The sequence below is a fragment of the Planococcus citri genome, chromosome 1 (genome assembly GCF_950023065.1).
Source record: "Planococcus citri chromosome 1, ihPlaCitr1.1, whole genome shotgun sequence".
NCBI lineage: Eukaryota > Metazoa > Arthropoda > Insecta > Hemiptera > Pseudococcidae > Planococcus > Planococcus citri.
The window spans coordinates 17,527,179-17,547,242 of NC_088677.1; the positions used below are offsets into that span (position 1 = coordinate 17,527,179).

General features: G+C 35.9%; 1 protein-coding gene across 2 annotated transcripts; it reads left to right on the top strand.

Annotated features, from left to right (window-relative positions):
* The first annotated feature begins 19 nt into the window (after positions 1-19).
* On the top strand, positions 20-13,045 carry LOC135849488 (uncharacterized). Of its 2 annotated transcripts, XM_065369966.1 has the most exons (9): positions 25-717; positions 8,458-8,767; positions 9,310-9,469; positions 9,757-9,822; positions 11,333-11,416; positions 11,523-11,716; positions 11,807-11,994; positions 12,221-12,353; positions 12,429-13,045. In XM_065369966.1, the coding sequence occupies exons 1-9, from the start codon at positions 655-657 to the stop codon at positions 12,800-12,802; spliced, it is 1,572 nt and encodes a 523-aa protein (XP_065226038.1). In that variant the 5' UTR covers positions 25-654; the 3' UTR covers positions 12,803-13,045. The 2 variants fall into 2 exon arrangements, with proteins under 2 accessions (XP_065226031.1, XP_065226038.1); XM_065369959.1 differs by lacking the exons at positions 9,310-9,469; positions 9,757-9,822; positions 11,333-11,416; ... (2 more) ...; positions 12,221-12,353; positions 12,429-13,045 and adding an exon at positions 1,804-1,905 and having other exon boundaries at positions 20-717; positions 4,973-8,593.
* Positions 13,046-20,064: the final 7,019 nt, after the last annotated feature.

A 20,064-nucleotide genomic window follows, 5' to 3' on the forward strand; every position in this document is an offset into this window, starting at 1 on the left:
GAGTCAAGAGTGGTTCCCAGTTTTACGGTTTTGTCGCCGGCGTTACCACCAACGCGCTGCGTCGTCGTTACTCGACGTGTGCTGGTCGATGGCCTTAGATCGAAGGTGATCCGCTTCTGGCACGTATAGGTACACAATGTGTGCGTGGGCGGTGGCGGCAGCCCCGCGAAAATTTCTCAATTTACGGGCTAATTTTAAGGCTCTGCTTATGCAACGTTCAATGCTGTAAAGGTATCAACGTCGTAATGTGTATGTAAGCCCGATTAGCGCAATGGCAATTTGAAAATTGCCATTTGTCACTTTTTTGGCAAATTGTTGGCAGAAAGAAAATGAAAATCATTTTGCCGATACTTTGCCAAACTTTCAGGACTGGTGGCAATTTTCAAAGGTGCACGCAAGTGTCAAAAGTTTTTTTGCCAATAATGTCAAAATATTGGCAATCAACGCGGACATAACTTTTAAAACGACCGTTGGTTTTTTTAAAACCTACATATGTGTAGGTTATGTTAGATGTTACGGAGTGTCGCGTGTTCGGTTGTTCATCAGTAGGCCTACGTGCATTTTCAGTGTTTGTGAGTTTGTGACTTGTGTTATTGTTAATCGCTTCATATAGCTCAATTTAGCAAGCAAAACGCCACTAATCAAACCAACAGCATGTCTTCGGAAAATCAAGAAGAAATGGATGAAGAGCAGCAGCCGGATGATAATTTTTATTTGGTGAGTACATACTCGTATGTATTTGACGCGTATCCCCCCCCCGCCCCGATCATTCATGACCATGTTATTAAGGTAGGTTTTGAAACAATTTTGATAAAAAAAAAGTGAAAATCGGGGGATTCAATATTACAAAATTTCGATTCTACAGTCAATTCTCTTCCTCAAAACATCGTTTCAACACCTACCTTGAATAAAAAATGTTAGGGTGGCTAATTTTAATCCATCATTAATACGTAGAAAAACTCTTCAAAAATCGCAAGTAGTTACCTAATTCTTTGTAGAATTCTTCATATTATGTAGGTATACATAGTTAAGTATTTTGTTTCATACTCGTATATGTACGAGTACTTACTTATGTATTAGTACAAATAGATATAGGCACTACGCAGCTAATTGTATCTGTTCGGACTTGAAACCCGGCGATCTGGCGCCGTTGGTCGCTCGCTCGTTTTATGATGCGATGTAGCTAAGTAGATAAGACATTGTAATTCCAGGAAATTGGTGTTACCACTCCATAAAACAGAATATCTATTATCTCACACCAATTCAGATTGGTTTTTTTTGCTCGTGCTTTTTCGTATTTTTTGTTTATGAGAGGAAGGAATACTTCTCTTTTCAGTTTTTAAATTGACGACACCCCCCCCCCACCGATTTTATCTCGTCAAAATTTCAATATTTACGTTCTGTAATAGGTTTTTAAAAAAATCATCTATAGCGTGTTTCGAAAGGTATGTAATAAATACGTCTACATGAAATGACAGAGGTCTAGCTCGATATTCGAGCATTTTTTGGAATTTTCGTTTCATTATTCTCATATAAGTATAAGTAGTTTTTAAAATTTCGAACCCCCACCCCCCTCAATATCATACATTTCAGCGATGAATTCATTATTTTTTGTTAATTTGAAGAAATCCGGGAACCTGAATTTCCCCAATTTCTTTTTGCTTTTGACGAATCTATACTAATATCGATATAGTCGCAATCCTTGCTTATATTTCAAAAATCAGCACAAATACGAATTTATCCGTACAAGTGACAGCACTTGAAATGAAGAAATTAAACAAATGGATAATTCCATAATTACAGATAACGCCTCAAGATCAAAGTGTAGGCAGGACTACCTCATTTAAACGAAAACGAAAAGCAAAAGAAATGATGGAGATGGAGACGAAACAGCGTTTCGAAATGGTAATTTTCTTTTTGTTTTTCTGATGTTGCCCCATTGACATTTTACATTTCTGCTTACCTATTGCATACGTTTCTTCAAAATATTTCTTTTGGTAGTGATCTGCACGTGATGAAAATGTGTTGCATTTTGAATGCGCGAATTAATTTTCCAAAATGGAACGGTTTCGCTAATGATTCTCAGTTTTAGCCATTCTCATGTAGAATAACATACTTATCAAAAAATTGGTCTGCAATTTTTTAAATTTTCGTGGAAAAAATTATTACGAGTTTGGCACTATTGCAAAAATACCACCGGAAACCTAAAAAATGAACATTTTTGCATTTTTGAGATATTTTACCAATGTGTAGACGAACATGTGAAAAAATCCCCCTCCCCCCAATCTGTCAACGAATTGACGAGAAATACCATTTTTCATGCAATAATTTTAAGAGTGAAACATATTGAAGAAATTTCGCCGCTGTTTTAAACAAAAGAAGGAACCTTAAAATGAATATTTAAGGACTACACCATTTTCATATAACTTTTTACTAAGGGCGAAACTAGGTCAAGTGGAACGATTTTTACTTGACCGATAATTGTGACTAACTACCTGTTTCAGCTTTGAGACCCCTATAGGTATATTTTGTTGTGTAGTCCCATCCTTCGGCTACAAAATGACTCCTCATTTTTCAAATTTGGTCCAAAACTTGTGCTTCAGAATTTTTTTTCTGAACCACCTTTTTTCGTTCCACTTGACCCGATGATGTGTTCAAGTGGAACAGACGGGTGGAGTTGAACCGATATGAGTCCAATTTTGTACACTGATGTAAATTAGCATGTTATTTCGAAATATACGTAGGTAATGCCATTTTTCAAAAAAAAAAACATTTTTGACCATCTTTTTCTCAATTTGAAAATTTCTTTCTCCCTTAAAACCCTCCAAAATGAAAATTTTTCGTTGTCACATAGAAAAGGATCATTTACATCACAATTGCTATATCAACGGAAATTCCAGTATGAAAATTCATCGTCAATTCGTCAACATTGCGAGGGAGGGAATTTTTTTCAAATGTTCGTCTACATTGGTAAAATATCTCGAAAATGCAAACATTTTCATGTTTTAGGTTTCTGGTAGTATTTTTACAATAAGTGCCAAACTTGTAATTTTTTGATACGATATTCTACATGAAAAGGAATAAAACTGAGAATTTTGTCAGAATTTTCACTCTACAGGAGAATTAGGTGAAAAATCGCAAAAAAAAAAACCATTTTTACCTAGCCAAGATTTTTTTGCGTGAAATTGTCGAGGGTGACCCCCTGAATAATTCCCAAGAGTTACTACCCCGTACCCCTCTTACAAATTTTTTATGGGGGGCTGATCCCTCCCCCCAATGGGTTTTTCGCAGTTTTCTCCTCAGTGGTTGATTTTACGTCAAAAACAGTACAGTACTTTTTTGTTCTACGTCAAATTTCCGATCTAGTGATATATCAACTGTCCTTCTACCCCCAGGAGGGGTGGTGCTACAACCATTCAAATGAGAGGGGTTTTCTGAAAAACACAAAAAAGATATCGACCCATAAGAGGGGTGAAAAGGCTTCCGAGAGCGTTCGTGTTGATACTAGCATGGAAGGTGGGTACCATTAAGAAACCACCGCGTGAAAAATTTCAGATCCACGCCATCTCCCCTTTTTGGGGAACCCCCCTTTTTTTAAATTTCAATAACACTTTCTCAGCCCCATTTCAACCGATTTTGAAAAATTTTCTGGAAGTTATGTACATATATCCTTAGTAGGAATCCCCACAAAAATTTTCAACCCCCTTCCCTCATATTTACCCCTCAAAAAAGCGTTTTTTTTTTTCATTTTTTTATGCCTATTAACAATCAATATTGCGAGGTACAATTTTAGAAACACGTTTTTTGGATGTATTTTTGGTTTCCAAACATCTCATACATATTAGAAATTTTTGCTTTGGTACGCCGTGGTGAAAACTTGGAGTAATGTATCTTAGGGGGATGGGGGTGAAATGGGAATTTTGAGAAAAATAACTATTAATGAGTAGGATATAGTTTTCATATGATTCGATACCGCTGAACACGAATACGACTACAGATTTTTTGCTACACTCACCTATCCCTCTCCAGAGCCCTCAGCCCCCTCTCAGTTTTTAATATTCCTCCTCGAGGATTGATTTCACATTTGAAATGTTGTCTGTTAACGTATTCTGATGAAATTTGTTGTAAAAATCTTGGCTAGGTAAAAATGTTTTTTAAATGCTAATTCTCCTGTATTACTCGTTTTCTATTTTCGGCCATTTCGGAGAATTTTAAAGCCCCACAGCTCCGCCAAAAAAATCAAAAAAATGCCCGGTTTGCGTCTTTCGTCATCGTTTGATGACTTCTAAACATGGTGTGATTTTGAGAAAAATCGAAGACCCCTCGTGCAAAAATTTGCCGATTTGGCATGAAATGAGCCTACTTACATTTATTTATTATTTTTTATTTGAATGAGCAAGTAAAATGTCAATAGGGTCATTATGAAATGGTAGGAGCGGAAAATTTATCAGAATATTTATAGGGCAAAAAAGGGTTCAGCGCTGCCAACCTTGTGGAAAAATCTATCAATAGACAATTGAATTATTTTACAAATTCCATAATGAAACATGAACAAACTTTGATATAAATAGATTGAAGCATAGGTAACTACATATTTTTCACTTCTGAAGATTCAAATTGTGGTTACCTACAAATTTTTTTTTAGAAACGATGAATAAATGAAAATACTTAATCCGAAAAAGTTTGTATTCTTTGTGAAGTAAAGTTGAAAAAAGTACGAGTAGGTAATCAAGTTTTCAATTTGTGATTAACTTTCTGAACCAAAGAATGTTCAAAATAATCATCTTATATGTATAATAGGTACAAGTACATATAGGAAACGTAAGAATTTTCCACATTTTGGCCTGGCAGCGCTGAAAGGGTCAACATTTTACGAGTAGTGAGCTGGCCGCTGGCTCTCTTACTGGTATGGTCTCATATTTTGCTTCTCTAATTACCATAAATAAAGGAGGCTCTCCACTTTTTTTGACAGATATCTGGAATGGATGCTCTGATGCGTGAAATGATCGACACGAACGTTTTGAAAAATCCTGATTTTGGAACTCGCCCATCAGATAGTAATACAAATATTCTGTCGACTCCCGATGTAACTCAGCAATTTGAAAGTGATATAAATGTTTCGACAAATCCTGATGTGAGACCTTTGCAATCGGAAAGTGATTTAAATGTTTTGACGGATCCTGATGAGGAAACTCGCGAACTGAGTGAGGATACAAATGTTTTTCCGACTTTCGATGCTTCAACGTCATCTATTGCAGAAGCTCTGCCCAATGATACTTATATCAATATGAGTGAACTAGCTCGAGACTTAGGCTTGAACATCGTTCAAGATGTCCACACCAACGAAGCCGTGGACAGAATACAGCAATATAAAGATAAAATTTGTGCAACGTTCACTAAGCATCGATTAACTCAGGAAGCACAACGTGATATGTTAAATTTGATGAGAGAATTGCCTCGAGATGTTCAAGTTGCCCTTCCGGTTCAAGGCCGGACATTACGACCGCATCCAATTCCTACTATTATTGTTGATATTGCTCCTGGCCAATTCGCTTATTTTGGAATTTCTAATATCCTTAGTATGCCAGAGATGAGTTTTTTTGATTATAATGAAACGGTGATACGACTGACCGTTAATATAGATGGCGTGCCGGTGTTTCACAGTAGCCAATTCAATTTTTGGCCCATTTTAGGCTCCATCGATAATTTCCCAGTTTTTATAATCGGAATTTATGGTGGTCCCAAAAAACCCACTTGCAGCAACGAATTTTTACAGCTGTTGATCAAAGAAATTATTGTACTGCAAAATAAAGGGATCACTATACGTGGAAAAACCTATGTATTCGTTTTCGAGAAGTTACTAATGGACGCTCCGGCTGCGTCCTACATTTTAGGCGTGAAGGGACATTCCGGCTATTATTGCTGCCGGAAATGTTACGCTGCTGGCAAATCAGTAGTTGTGGAAGGACGAGTCAGCAAATCAGGTCGGGAATGCCGAGTGATCTGCTTCCCTGATTTAGATTCAGGGAATCGCGTTTCAGCTGAATTTTCTGCGCATTATGACTTAAATGACAGGGACCCCCACAATAAATATGTAAAACATTTGTTCAACACATTATGTGATGACGATGATGCAGTCATTAGCGACGACGAAGAAGAAAACGAAGATGCTGGTCTCCCAGAAGCGATAAAAGAGCATCACATGCACCCTACGATTTTAGCTAAACTTAAAAATTTTGACCTGATAAAAAATGTCCCCTTGGACTATATGCATCTTGTCTTATTAGGCATCATGAAAAAATTACTAAAATTATGGGTCTCAAAGAAAACTATGTTACCCAACCAGTCCAACCCAAACGAACCTACTGTTTCAAAACGTCTGGACTTTGCCAGGGATTATTGTCCTACAGAATTCCAACGACGTCCTGAAAATTTGGACCATTTAAATTCATGGAAAGCCACACAACTGAGAGTTTTTTTATTATACGTTGGTGCCTTTGTGATGAATGGCTTTTTAGATTATGAGCATCTTTGTAATTTCCAGCGTTTGGTGGTTGCTATGCGATACATGACTCGTAAAGTGACACGAGATGATAGGCGAGCCCAAATTTTGAATACCAATTCTGGTATTGTGAAACCGATTATCAGAAAATTTGTGGAGGAATGTATCCGCTTGTATGGCGAAGAGTTCGTTTCATACAATGTGCATAATCTCATACATGCTCATGTGGACTATGCCAATTTCGGACCGTTGGATGATTATAGTTGTTTTAGATTTGAGAGCTTCTTAGGTGTTCTCAAACGATTAGTTAAAAGTGGGAATCTTCCACTAGAACAGATTATAAACATGTATAGCAATCTTCTGAAAACTGGGCAATATCCGTGTAATAGCAATGGACTATGGGATGATGTGATGGAATTTTACGAGAAACCGAAGTTAATTCACGAGATCCCTATTACATATAACAAAGAAGACGAAAATTGGAGAAAAACGTGTAGTGACTCGTGTTACACTCACTATTCTGAGATGAGATTCAGAAATTTTACGTTACGAGTCAACAATGAAAAAGACCGTCACTGTTTCGTTAATGGTTATTTCGTACGTGCTACAAAGATTCTTTGTGAGGTTGGAAGTGGCGATATTTTTATAGTAGGAAAATATTATACAAAATTAAGAAGTCTTTTTGAGGTACCCAAACCATCAGTTGACGTTGGCTTGGTTGTTGGTATTGAATTGTCCGAATCTTCGTACAAGTTTCCTTACAATCAAATTGAGGAAAAGTGCTATGCGTTTCCCCTTGATAATCCAAACGGTGACTGGGCAATAGCTCGATTTTTGCATTATTAAAATGTGTAACTGAAACAACTAATGTCTAATACTAGTACCATATAACTCTATGTACATATTATACGAGTGTATGTATTTTTTTAATGCAGTGATGGGATATTTGAGATGAATTTTTTCTATGGGAGGGGGGGGGGGTAAAAATTCCCCATTTTTCCGACATGTGTTTGACTAATTGCCTTTAACCCTCTCAACTTGAAATCTCGCAGGTACTATGTTTAAAATACTTACTTCAAGTATAAATTAACAACATTGTTTTCAAAGTTCAATTTTATTTGGGAAAAAAATTCAAGAAACCACAGCTGCTAATTATTCTTATTAACATAAAATAACTAGTGAGATTTTTTTTCACTTTTTAACAGTACCTGTACGTTGTCGCTTCCCTTTAATTGTTAGTTTTTCTTTAAAATTAAATAAGAATTTATTAAAAAATGGCCTAATTCTTCTTTGAAAAAAAATAACAAAAAAATACAAAGAAAAATTTCAATTACTCATGCTTCCAAAATTTCCCCAGGGTTTGTACTGCCACATGAAAAAGGGTGTGAAAAGGCGAGGACCAAAGCTGATCCGAACACATCTAGATCGGAACAGCATGCAAAAATATATCACAATCCAAACTTGCAAGTGCTTAAGTGCATCATTCCCGATTTTCAGTATGTAAATTTTCAAAAATTCCTGGGTCAAAAAATGAAAAAAAATAATCAAAATTTCAACAAGAATGCTGAAATTTGCAATACACCATACCATACCCTCTTTTAGAAATTCTGAAGCCTCATCATAAGTTTTTGGAAATTCCATTTTTCCAAAAAAGCACAAATTTTGAATTTTGGATTTCAGTATTTCGCCTTCTTCCTTTTTATCCCTGTACAGTTGAAATTCTTCTCCACATCCTATCACTGAATTTTTAGAATTTATTTTTGAAATAGACGTAACCGCTTGAGAATTTTTTTGTTTTTCAAAAATGTTTAACTTATCTATATGTATAGCGACTAGCAATTAGACATGTTAATAATTAGTAGGTATATTATGTATCTATGTACTTTTCATCCGGTTCAAAGTTTCTATTATGTTCTTATTGCCATATTCATGTTTCTCATTGTGCTTCTAATTAGGTTAAGGGTACTAGGTCGAATTTCTACGATTACATCGGGGGCGTATCTACCGGAGCGCGTTTGAAAGAAATTGTAATTATATCGGACAAAGTCAAAGGAAAATTTCCATACGCTGTATATCGCGATTGGATCAACACCGAGGAAGGCATGGTGATATGCCCGCATCCGCACCCAAATAAAGACGACCAATCTTTAAAATGGCTCATTCGGGAAAGGTTGCCGGCACGTACGACGAAGTTCACTATGAACGGTAAAGCTGTAACTGTGAGGTGGAAAGAATATTGTTTAAAAAGCCTTTATAAGCACTATGGTAAGTAGTTGAGTATCTTTTATGCAGAAAACTAAGTACTTCAACTTTCAAGTACATATATCCAGGGGCGAAGCGACCGGAGGGTGGAGGGACTGCCCCCAGTGGTTTTGGAGTTGGCAAAAATTGGCAAATTTGAATGTCATGTTGAAAAATTTGTCATTTTTGTTTTTACCTTACTGTTGACATTTTCAAGATTTTTAGTTGACATTTTGAGGAGTTTTGAGTTGGCATTCTCGTGAATTTATCCCCCCCCCCCCAGCAAAGCAGGTTAGCTTCGCCCATGAGTATATCAAACTGTAGCTTATTGATCACCTCTTCCTCCCTTGAAACAACTAACTAATCGAAGTCTTTAATATGAATAATGTTTCAACATCTTAAAACAAATTTGAATTATATGTACCTACCTACTTTTTTATAATTCAAAATAATAAGCTTATTTTCAGTTTTCAAAGCTTCCGTCGCCCCCTCCCCACCCCCAGCTAACCATACATTGGTATTCTCAAGATATTTTGAAGCATTTACTATTCACTTTTTTTCCTCAGATATTTCAAATCTTGATGACGCGTTTACTGCTCTTGGCAACAACGAAAAGTTTGGTGAGGAAACCACATTACCAGACACCGACAAGGAGGAATTGGGACACGGAAAGCGAAAAAAGAATAAAATTCCAGACGCTGCGGAATCTGATGTCTCCTTTAAAAGGTACGCTATATGGGTATACCTAATTGAAATGAACTCTAAAAACTAAATTTCAAAAAAACAACGAAAAGAATTGAACAAATTTGAATGCAGCGATAAATGAAATAAAAATGGGTTCATTCCATTCCTTAAGCAATTAATGAATTATGAAAAGTTGTCAAAAGTGATCTTTTTGAGTCTTAATGAGTTAAACTACGAAAACCAAATTACACGATAAGAGCCTATTTATGTTTTACCATGCTTGATTAAATTTTTTTCATACAACTTATATGTTTTTCCTCGTTTTCTAGAGCCAAAGTATCAGAAGGTCCGAAAGATCAGAACGCAACAGCTGAAAATCGTGGAAGTCTTATTGGGTAAGTAGTTCAAAAATTGAAAATTACAATAAATTTTTAAGGTACGAAAATGAATTCCGGTGTTATTAATACTTTCAAACCTTGAAAATAGCCTAAAATCAAAAAAATCTTTAATTGAATTTTTTTCTTGTGGCTGAACTAAAAAATCAAATTTATAAAAAATATAATTTTTTGCGTTTTTCGATTAAATATGTACTATAGGCCTAGTGGTGTTCCGGCTGCTTTGCGAGTAAACATCAAAGTATAAAATCGTATAAATGCATGATTTTCGATTAAATCGTTGTTATTATTGATGTACAGGCTGCTGCAATTCGCGAGTAAAATAAACATCAAATTCTCATTCAACAGTCTTTTTAAAGAAAAAATTTTCAGCTGTTATTACCCATTTTGAAAGAAATGTTTACGAAGTTTATTTTCTTCGACATTTAGAATAATCCAATGACAAATTTAAGATCACTCAGGCTTGAAAAAACCGAAAAAATTTCCAAGTACCCACTTACTTATTCAGTTCTGAAATAAAGTGCCCTCAAATACACACCGCAAGAATGAGAAAAATTGAAAAAACAAAACAAAACAAAAAACAGTTGATACTTAGGTATGTAGGTATGTACTTGCAGGGATAGATAATCATAAATTTTCAAGCCCTCGCCCCAAAATGAAAATCTTATTTTAGTAAGGCCCAAATTTCAGAATACCCGGTGTATGGAATGCTTAAAATATACAAGTAATGGAACATGTAGTACTTGTAAATCGTTCATACTCATATGAGGTACATAAATATGCACAAAAGTAGAATATAGGTCTCTTTTGATTTTTTTGAATTTTGTGTGTTGAAATTATTTGAAAACCCATTTCTATTCAGAAATTTCAGGAAGTATACCTCATCATTTGAGAAATTGATTTATCTATTATTTTATTTCTATTTTTTTCCAGTAAAATGTTTCGTTTGAAAGCGTTAGTTACCCATTACATCTGATAGATACTTTTGCTCAAAATTTTGAAATTCGTTAATATTCTTCTGCTCTTTAACCACAAGCACACCCTCAAAATCATTGAAACAAAATTTTTTCACATCAAAGCATTGCTACGATATTTTTATGTTTAGTAAGGGTGTTGAGGGAAAAGACTTTTTGAAAAATGAAATCGTATTTTTCAAAGTATTCTTATTAACGAATTTTGATAAAAATGAAAAAAAATAAGACAAACCCTCTCAAATTTATTTGACTGAGAAAAAAGTTTTGAAATATCATAATTTTTCATCTAAAACACATGCATGAACTTTTCCGAAGCTTTGAGACGAGCAACTTATTCAAACATTTCAGAGCTTTAGGGTCAAATTTTTCTTTTTTTTTGGTCCTAAACCACTATTCCACTATCTGTACACTTCATGTGTACAACACAATAAGGTACACTTCTCGTATTGATCATTTTTTTTTCTTTTAGATGTGTACTTTTTTTTTAGTAGGTACTTGCGTGTTACTGAGTTTAATATTTTAAAATCGTTTTCCAGAGCTGGAAATTTGATCCTTGTTCCTGAACCAAATGGTCAACCTCATACGCCGGCGACAGACGTGCTTGGGAATAATGATATAAGGTAAATAGGTACCTACCTGCTGGATTGAAATTCTATTTACATAATGAAATCTTACCCAACACGCTAATTTAATGCCCACCTACGTATTTTTTTTATCTGTTTACAGTATTCAAATAGAAAATGACCTTCACAATTACCTTCTCTTCAATCCTCCGAGGGCAAATCCGCATGAGAAAGTAACCTACGAAAATTTAGCTGCAATGAGATCGGACATGGAAGTAATCAAAAAGGATGTCAGCAAAATAAAATTGTTTATTGGTGGAATTTGGTCATTTTTGAAAAAAGGCGCACCGTCAGACAGTGAGTTATTACTTTCAATTACAATTAAGTCGGTATACGAAAATGACTTGGATATAATTCTCGTGATAACTTTCATTGCATGTCTTTCAGCATCAGTAGTCGAATTCGAAGACGACGAAGAAGATGAAATAGCGGTAAAGGCCACACCCGAAAAAAATCGTATTCGTTTAAAACTGAAATTCCCAATACCCAACGAGGTAGAGTTCAAGAAGTTGGACGAATTATTGAAGAAGGATGAGACAAATACAGCGTTTGATGACGATACGTACAAAGAAGTGGTAAGTGTATTCCTTTTTTGCTCACCCATCAATTTTTTTACTGTGCTTTAAATACCACGTAAATTTTGGAATAATTTAAGTATAGAAAAAATTGACATTTTTTGGAGAAATTTGGCAGTTTTAGCCGAAAATTGCAATTTTTGGGAGTTATTGGCAAATAAATTGCATTTCTTCGAATTTTTTTTAGGATTTTTGATAAAAAGCTTAACTCCATTTTTTTTTGTAGAAGATATTCATCAAAATGAATGGCTTGCAAAAAAACGTGCATAAAATCTGGAGCGCCCTGCTGGCGAGTAATTTCGCCTCCGTATTATCAATTAAAACTCTGGAAAAATCGGCGATGTACGAAATTGTTAGAAGTAAGAAAAATCAAATTCTGATCTACATAGTTTCAATCGTTTTATGAGATAATTTCATTTTTGGAATAATTTCAGGAATTTGTGTTAAATGGAAAGACATCCTGCCCGCGGTCAAGTCCAAGGAATCCGAGGAATTGTGGGATAAAAAAAACAAGAATGAACAATTTCATGATTCCACACAGAGATGGCTCCGTTCCAAACAAGAATTCGCTCGCAATACAAATAAGAAAAGTAATAAAAAAAATATGCCTAAAATTCCACCTGGAACTGGCGCATCCCTGTCTGCATCCTCGATTGCGATTGATTCAGCGATGAATGATATGACCGCGACCTCATCTCAAACTACATCTCCGACTGTATCTCTGACTGACTCAAACAGCGAGACCGCAAACGTTATCTCGACTCCAATTACGATCACAGAAGATACACCAATTTTTGTATTAACTTAATTTTTTCTTCCGTCGCCGTTTTTAATGTTATATTTCAGTTCAATTGTTACGATTACAGTTAATTGATACGTTGTGATTCGATTATACGTTAGTTTTATGTTAGAATTAGCGTTCAAGTTAGTGTTACGTCGTTTTGTATTCGTTTATACAATAGTTTTAATCCGTTTGTTTGTATTTTAGTCGTAAAGTTGTTTATGGTATTATTCGTTGTTATAATTGTTAATAAAACCATTTATTACCAAAGCTTCTCCGTGTGTAAGTATTGCTAAAAAATTGCCGCGAAATGGCAAAATTATGGTAAAAAGTATTGCCAAAAAATTGCCGCGAAATGGCAAAATTATGGTAAAAAGTATTGCCAAAAATTTGCCACCAATTGGTAAAAATATGATAAAAAATTGCCAAAAAATTGCCAAAAAACTGCCATTAAATGGTAAAAATAATGCCAAAAAACTGCCATTATTTTGCCATTTGATGTCAAAGACCATTCTTTTGCCATTGTGGCAAAGCTCTAATGCTGCACGCTCATTGGCTGGAGCTTTGCCATACGCTAACCATTTTTTTGCCATTAGTACACCTTTTGGCAATGGCAAAATAATTTGCCATCAGCGCTAATCGGGAGTATACCTACATGTAGCGGAATCATGAACGATTTGAACTCACGAACTGATGATGCCACTATCAGCTGATCATCACTGAGGAAATCTACAATTACTGATTTCACTAAGAAAACGTCTACCTATGACATCATTGAGGTCATTAGAGGAGACCTTTAGGTGAACTCGGAGGTATCCTCATGAGGGAACCTCTCGAAGCTGTACTAAGGGTGGTCTGAAAACCTCATAACCAAAATTTCAGCTGCCTAAGTTGATTTTTCACAAATTCTTGAAAATCCAAATTTGACTAGGTAGGCAATTTATGCTCTTGAAAACAAAAAAAAAAAAAAAAACATTCAGTGAAAATTATGAAAATTACGTAGTCCCAAAAACTAACATTAACCGGTTCAACCATCGAATTCGAATTTCACACTTTTTCGAGCCATTCTGAAGCCTCTCGTGCGATTTTTGATTTCTTCAGAATTTTGAAATGGCTCCAGAATATCAAGAAACTGCGAGATTCGGATTCAGAGAATTAATTTCAGTGTAAAAATAGTGATCTCTTCCAAAAATTTAATTTTGAATTTTTTTTGTCAGCAGGGAATTTTTGAAGAAACGCATTTCAAGTGTCCGCCTGAAAATCAGTCCAAATGTGAAAAAAAAATCGTTGAACAGGTCGAATTTAAGCCAAGACTTGATTTGAAGCTACTCAAGTAAAATTACCACGCGTTCTTAAAAAATTTCAAAATTCTGGAGAAATCGAAAATCACACTGAAGACCCCAGAATGGCTCTAAACGGCAAAATTCGGATAAAGATGGTTAGTTTTAGTGCATAAAAATAGGTTCGTTCGCATTTTAAACAGTGTTTTGTCACCACCACTGGTTTTAAGCAGTGTCTCCCACTACCACTGGTTTGAGCAGTGCCTATCACTACCACTGATTTTAAACCATGTTTGTCACTACCACTGGTTTTGCACAAACTCTGTCACTTCACTCATCTCAAACTGTGTTTGTCACCACCCCTGTTTTTAAACCGTGTCTGTCACTACCACTGGTTTCAAACAGTGTCTGTCACTATCACTGATTTTAAATAGTGTCTGTCACTGCCACCGATTTTAAACAGTGTTTGTCACTACCACTGGTTTTAAACAGTGTCTGTCACTACCACTGGTTTTAAGCAGTGTCTCCCACTACCACTGGTTTGAGCAGTGCCTGTCACTGCTACTTATTTTAAACAGTGTTTGTCACTACCACTAGTTTTGCACAAACTCTGTCACTTCACTCTTTTTAAACTGTGTTTGTCACCACCACTGTTTTTAAACCGTGTCTGTCACTACCACTGGTTTCATACAGTGTCTGTCACTATCACTGATTTTAAATAGTGTCTGTCACTGCCACTGGTTTCAAACAGTGTCTGTCCCTACCACTGATTTTAAACAGTGTTTGTCACTACTACTGGTTTTAAACAGTGTCTGTCAATACCACTGGTTTTAAGCAGTGTCTCCCACTAACACTGGTTAGAGCAGTGCCTGTCACTACCACTGATTTCAAACATTGTTTGTCACTACCACTGGTTTTACACAAACTCAGTCACTACCACTGGTTTCAAACAGTGTCTGTCCCTACCACTGATTTTAAACAGTGTTTGTCACTACTACTGGTTTTAAACAGTGTCTGTCAATACCACTGGTTTTAAGCAGTGTCTCCCACTAACACTGGTTAGAGCAGTGCCTGTCACTACCACTGATTTCAAACAGTGTTTGTCACTACCACTGGTTTTACACAAACTCAGTCACTCCCACTGGTTTTAAACAATGTCTGTCACTACCACTGATTTTAAGCAGTGTCTGTCACTACCACCGATTTTAAACAGTGTTTGTCAATACCACTGGTTTTAAACTGTGTCTGTCACTACCACTGATTTTATGCAGTGTCTGTCAGTACGACTGCTTTCAAACAGTGTTTGTCACTACCACTGGTTTTACACAAACTCAGTCACTTCCACTGGTTTTAAACAATGTCTGCCACTACCACTGATTTTGAACAGTGTCTGGTACTACCACTGGTTTTAACCAGTGTCTGTCACTACCACTGCTTTCAAACAGTGTCTCTCACTACCGCCGATTTTAAACAATGTTTGTCAATACCACTGATTTTGAGCAGTGTCTGCCCTCTGCCTCTGCCACTACCACTGATTTTAAGCAGTGTCTGTCACAACCCTCGGTTTTAAACAGTGTCTGTCACTACCACTGCTTTCAAATAGTGTCTGTCACTACCACTGATTTTGAACAAACTCTGTCACTTCACTCATTTTAAACAATGTCTGTCACTACCACTGGTTTTAAGCAGTGTCTCCCACTACCACTGGTTTGAGCAGTGCCTGTCACTACCACTGATTTTAAACCGTGTTTGTCACTACCACTGGTTTTGCACAAACTCTGTCACTTCACTCATTTGAAACTGTGTTTGTCACCACCACTGGTTTCAAACAGTGTCTGTCACTATCACTGATTTTAAACAGTGTCTGTCAGTACCACTGGTTTTAAGCAGTGTCTCCCACTACCACTGGTTTGAGCAGTGCCTGGCACTGCTACTTATTTTAAACAGTGTTTGTCACTACCACTAGTTTTACACAAACTCTGTCACTTTACTCATTTTAAACTGTGTTTGTCACCACCACTGGTTTTAAACCGTGTCTGTCACTACCACTGGTTTCAAACAGTGTCTGTCACTATCACTGATTTTAAGTAGTGTCTGTCACTGCCACTGATTTTAAACAGTGTCTGTCACTACCACTGGTTTTAAACAGTGTCTGTCACTACCACTGGATTCATACAGTGTTTGTCACTACCATTGATTTTAAGCAGTGTCTGTCACAACCACTGGTTTTAAACAAACTCTGTCACTTTACTCATTTTAAACTGTGTTTGTCACCACCACTGATTTCAAACAGTGTCTGTCACTATCACTGATTTTAAACAGTGTCTGTCAGTACCACTGGTTTTAAGCAGTGTCTCCCACTACCACTGGTTTGAGCAGTGCCTGGCACTGCTACTTATTTTAAACAGTGTTTGTCACTACCACTAGTTTTACACAAACTCTGTCACTTTACTCATTTTAAACTGTGTTTGTCACCACCACTGGTTTTGAACCGTGTCTGTCACTACCACTGGTTTCAAACAGTGTCTGTCACTATCACTGATTTTAAGTAGTGTCTGTCACTGTCACTGATTTTAAACAGTGTCTGTCACTACCACTGGTTTTAAACAGTGTCTGTCACTACCACTGGATTCATACAGTGTTTGTCACTACCATTGATTTTAAGCAGTGTTTGTCACAACCACTGGTTTTAAACAGTGTCTGTCACTACCACTGGTTTTGAACAGTGTCTGTCACTACACCCATCTGTGCGACTTCTCAAGGTCATCAACCTGGCACTTCGCCTTTTCAAGGTCACTTGTCTGCCTGTGTGGTGTCTCAAGGCCATCTGGCAGCCTGCCCGTCTAGCCTCTTAAGGTCATTACCCGTGTCTCTGGACTCTCAATGTCACTGACCTACCTGTGTAGCTTTCCAAGGTCGACTGTCAGCCCGTCTGACCTCTTGAGGTAAGAAGTAGACTAATCGTTAGCCGCCGCAAAACTGGATTTTACTCCGACCAATGAAAACGCATTCCCCACACACAAATAAAGGATATAGTAAGGATAGCAAACTTACAATTTTTATTGAAAATAGATTCAAACTGCCTAATTTCGCTATTTCGTGTGATATTAATTTATTGTTTCAATTATTATTCATTACAAATGACTAATGAGTAATTTTTCTATGCAGTACCTACCTACCTATGCAATCATGTCATTTCATTTATTATAAATAATTGATAATTTGATAACTGCAGCAACTAGCAAATCTTGCTCGCGATATTACAACTCATTTCAAAAATTTTCAGATAATTCTTCAATCTGAAAAGAATAAATTTTGATCTACGTACATTTTGCAAATATGAATGATCACTCTGATCTAGAAATCGATTAGATTAGAATGAATTGACTTTTCAAAATGCCGAAGGGCTTATGGTAAAAAATGATTTGTATTCTCACTCTCTTATTACATATATTTCCTTCTCATTACTTATTTTGTTTTTTCTCGTCATCTAATTCTAAAGTAGTACAAGTAGTTTTTCAGTTCTCAAAATTTCTAATTAATAATAGGTACGTATTCTCCTTTCTAGACCTGGAAATCAGTCTACTGTGGAAAATCAACTCAGAAAATGTTGAGTAAAATTCCAGATAACTGAGATAACTAAATAAATATTCATCAAAGAAGTTCGTGAATCGGTTATGAACGTTTATCTCACTCTCCTTTTTTATTTTTTCACAATTCTAAAATTGAAGATTGAAATTTACAAAAATAACACACAACACTCACAACAGTGTTATCACAGTTTGAGTGGGAGGTTATGGAAACATAAAACACGTTTTCATTGGTCGGAGTAAAATCCAATTTTGCGGCGGCTAACGATTAGTGCTAATTTTACCATATGATCTAAGCTTATCGTGTAATCGTTGCGAAGACAAACGGTACTCGTATCGCTTCTATTTTATGTATGCAATGCATGTGTCTTGAGTTGTATTTGTATTTTTTCAGGCACTTGACTACTTACTTGATAAAGTGTGCGAAAGTGATAGGATGTATGTTTAGTTCTTCAACTTTCACTAAGATGAATAGCGACGATCAGTCCAAAAATGACAAATGACAAAGAACTTGCATGGGTAATTAAGATTGTTTGTAGAAAGAATGAAGGAAAAAACTTGAAAATTGAATGCAACCATAAGACGAAGGTGACCCTTTGGTGACAGCTTCACCACCAAGTCAAAAATTGCTTGTAAGTGGTAAAGCTGATTGGTGAATCTGTCACCACCAAGTTACCAGACCATCGAAGATATTCTTAAGTAACATAGGAAAATTCTATTTATTACATCATCAACAATTCACCATAAGAATGTCGAAAACCTACGCAGTGACTCTTTGGTGAAAGATTCACCACCAAGTCGAGAATCAATACAGCCATTTTTGGTTGAAAAAAAGCTATACCAGCTACTCGTAAATCATCGCGAAAAGAGTGAAAGCCAAGGTAGTTCGACTTTTTGAATTTTGAACCGACTAGAACCGAACACAGACAAATTCAAAAATACGACATCGGGTTGAATTTCATTTTTCGATTTCTGATGAATTTTTGAATAGGTAGATAAGTAAATTTGATCAATTTTTTAACAGAAAACGACATTTTATCTAGATTGATAGTGGTTTCAAGATCTTTGAGGAGCTCCCGCGAATTTTTGAACAAAAAAGAAATTCTCCGTTAACAAACTCGTCTTTGTCTCTGTAAACATCTAAAATTTTGTTCACACCTTGTTTTTTAACATTCTAGATCAATTGGTGATTTTTTTCAGATATTCCAAGACCCCTTAACAAATTTTGAAATTTTCCAGCTCGTTTACAAAAAAAAATCAATATGGCCACAATCTGAGTTAAATATCCTGACACCCTGTTTTTAACATTCTCGATCAACTGGTGATTTTTTTTCAGATATTCTAAGACCCCTTAACAAATTCTGGAATTTTCCGGCTCGTTTACAAAAAAAAAAAAAAACAAACAAAATGGCCACAATCCGAGTTAAAGATCCTGAGAATGCGATTTTGACTCATTTTTAATTTTCTTCAATTTTTCCACGACTGGAAAATCAGAAATTTATGGAAAAAAAATATGAACTTTGATGAAATTTATAGATTCTAAAAAATGTTTGTCTGGTTTATAAAAAGTCGTCAAAATCCACGTTTGTGTTTATTCTACCTAGTTTCTATTTGATTGAAGTTCTGCGCCAGGTGGTACTTTTTGCTACATTTTCACGTACTTTCAATTTTGTCAAGCAATAATCTAGGTAGCCCACGACGCCACATATTGCACCGATTCGTCCCTCATGTCATATTAACGCCTGTTTGCAAACTTTGAAATTAAGCATGCGAGGTATACCTTATCTACGTGAAGGCCTAAGAAAATATGTAACATCGACATAGGCGAAAAAAAAATATTTTATTTAAAAAATTTGGAGTGCTTAAAAAAATTTTTATTTACAAATGGCATTAGGTAGCTGTTAGACTAATCAAAATGTTGAAATGAAACAAAATTTTAAAAAAAAAATAAAAAAGTAAAAACAGTGATGGAAATGGTGACGTTTGCTTGGTACGTCTTCTGACTCCACCAATGACAGTGATAGTTCACGCGAGTAATAATTCACTTTATTCGACACTAGATGGCGTAGTTGTAGAACCGGGACCTGGAGAACCGCTGGAGAAGAAAAATCCTAGAAGAAGCTTTCATATCTGGCGGATCTAAGGAGAAAAGCCTAACTGGCTAAACGCCTCAAATGAACCCATTTTGAAAATTATGATTTTTATTCCCTCCCCCTTCCTCCTCGGTGCTATAATGCCTAAAATTGGATCATTACTCCAGCCTCCAGAGTCTCCAGATGACCATTTCGTGAAATACATTTTTCTCAAACGTTATTTCCTTGACTTTCCTGCTGAATTCTCGAATCCGATTAATTCTCGAATCCGATTAATTCTCGAATCCGATTTCTCGAATTGATGTTTCACAAACAACAATTTGCCT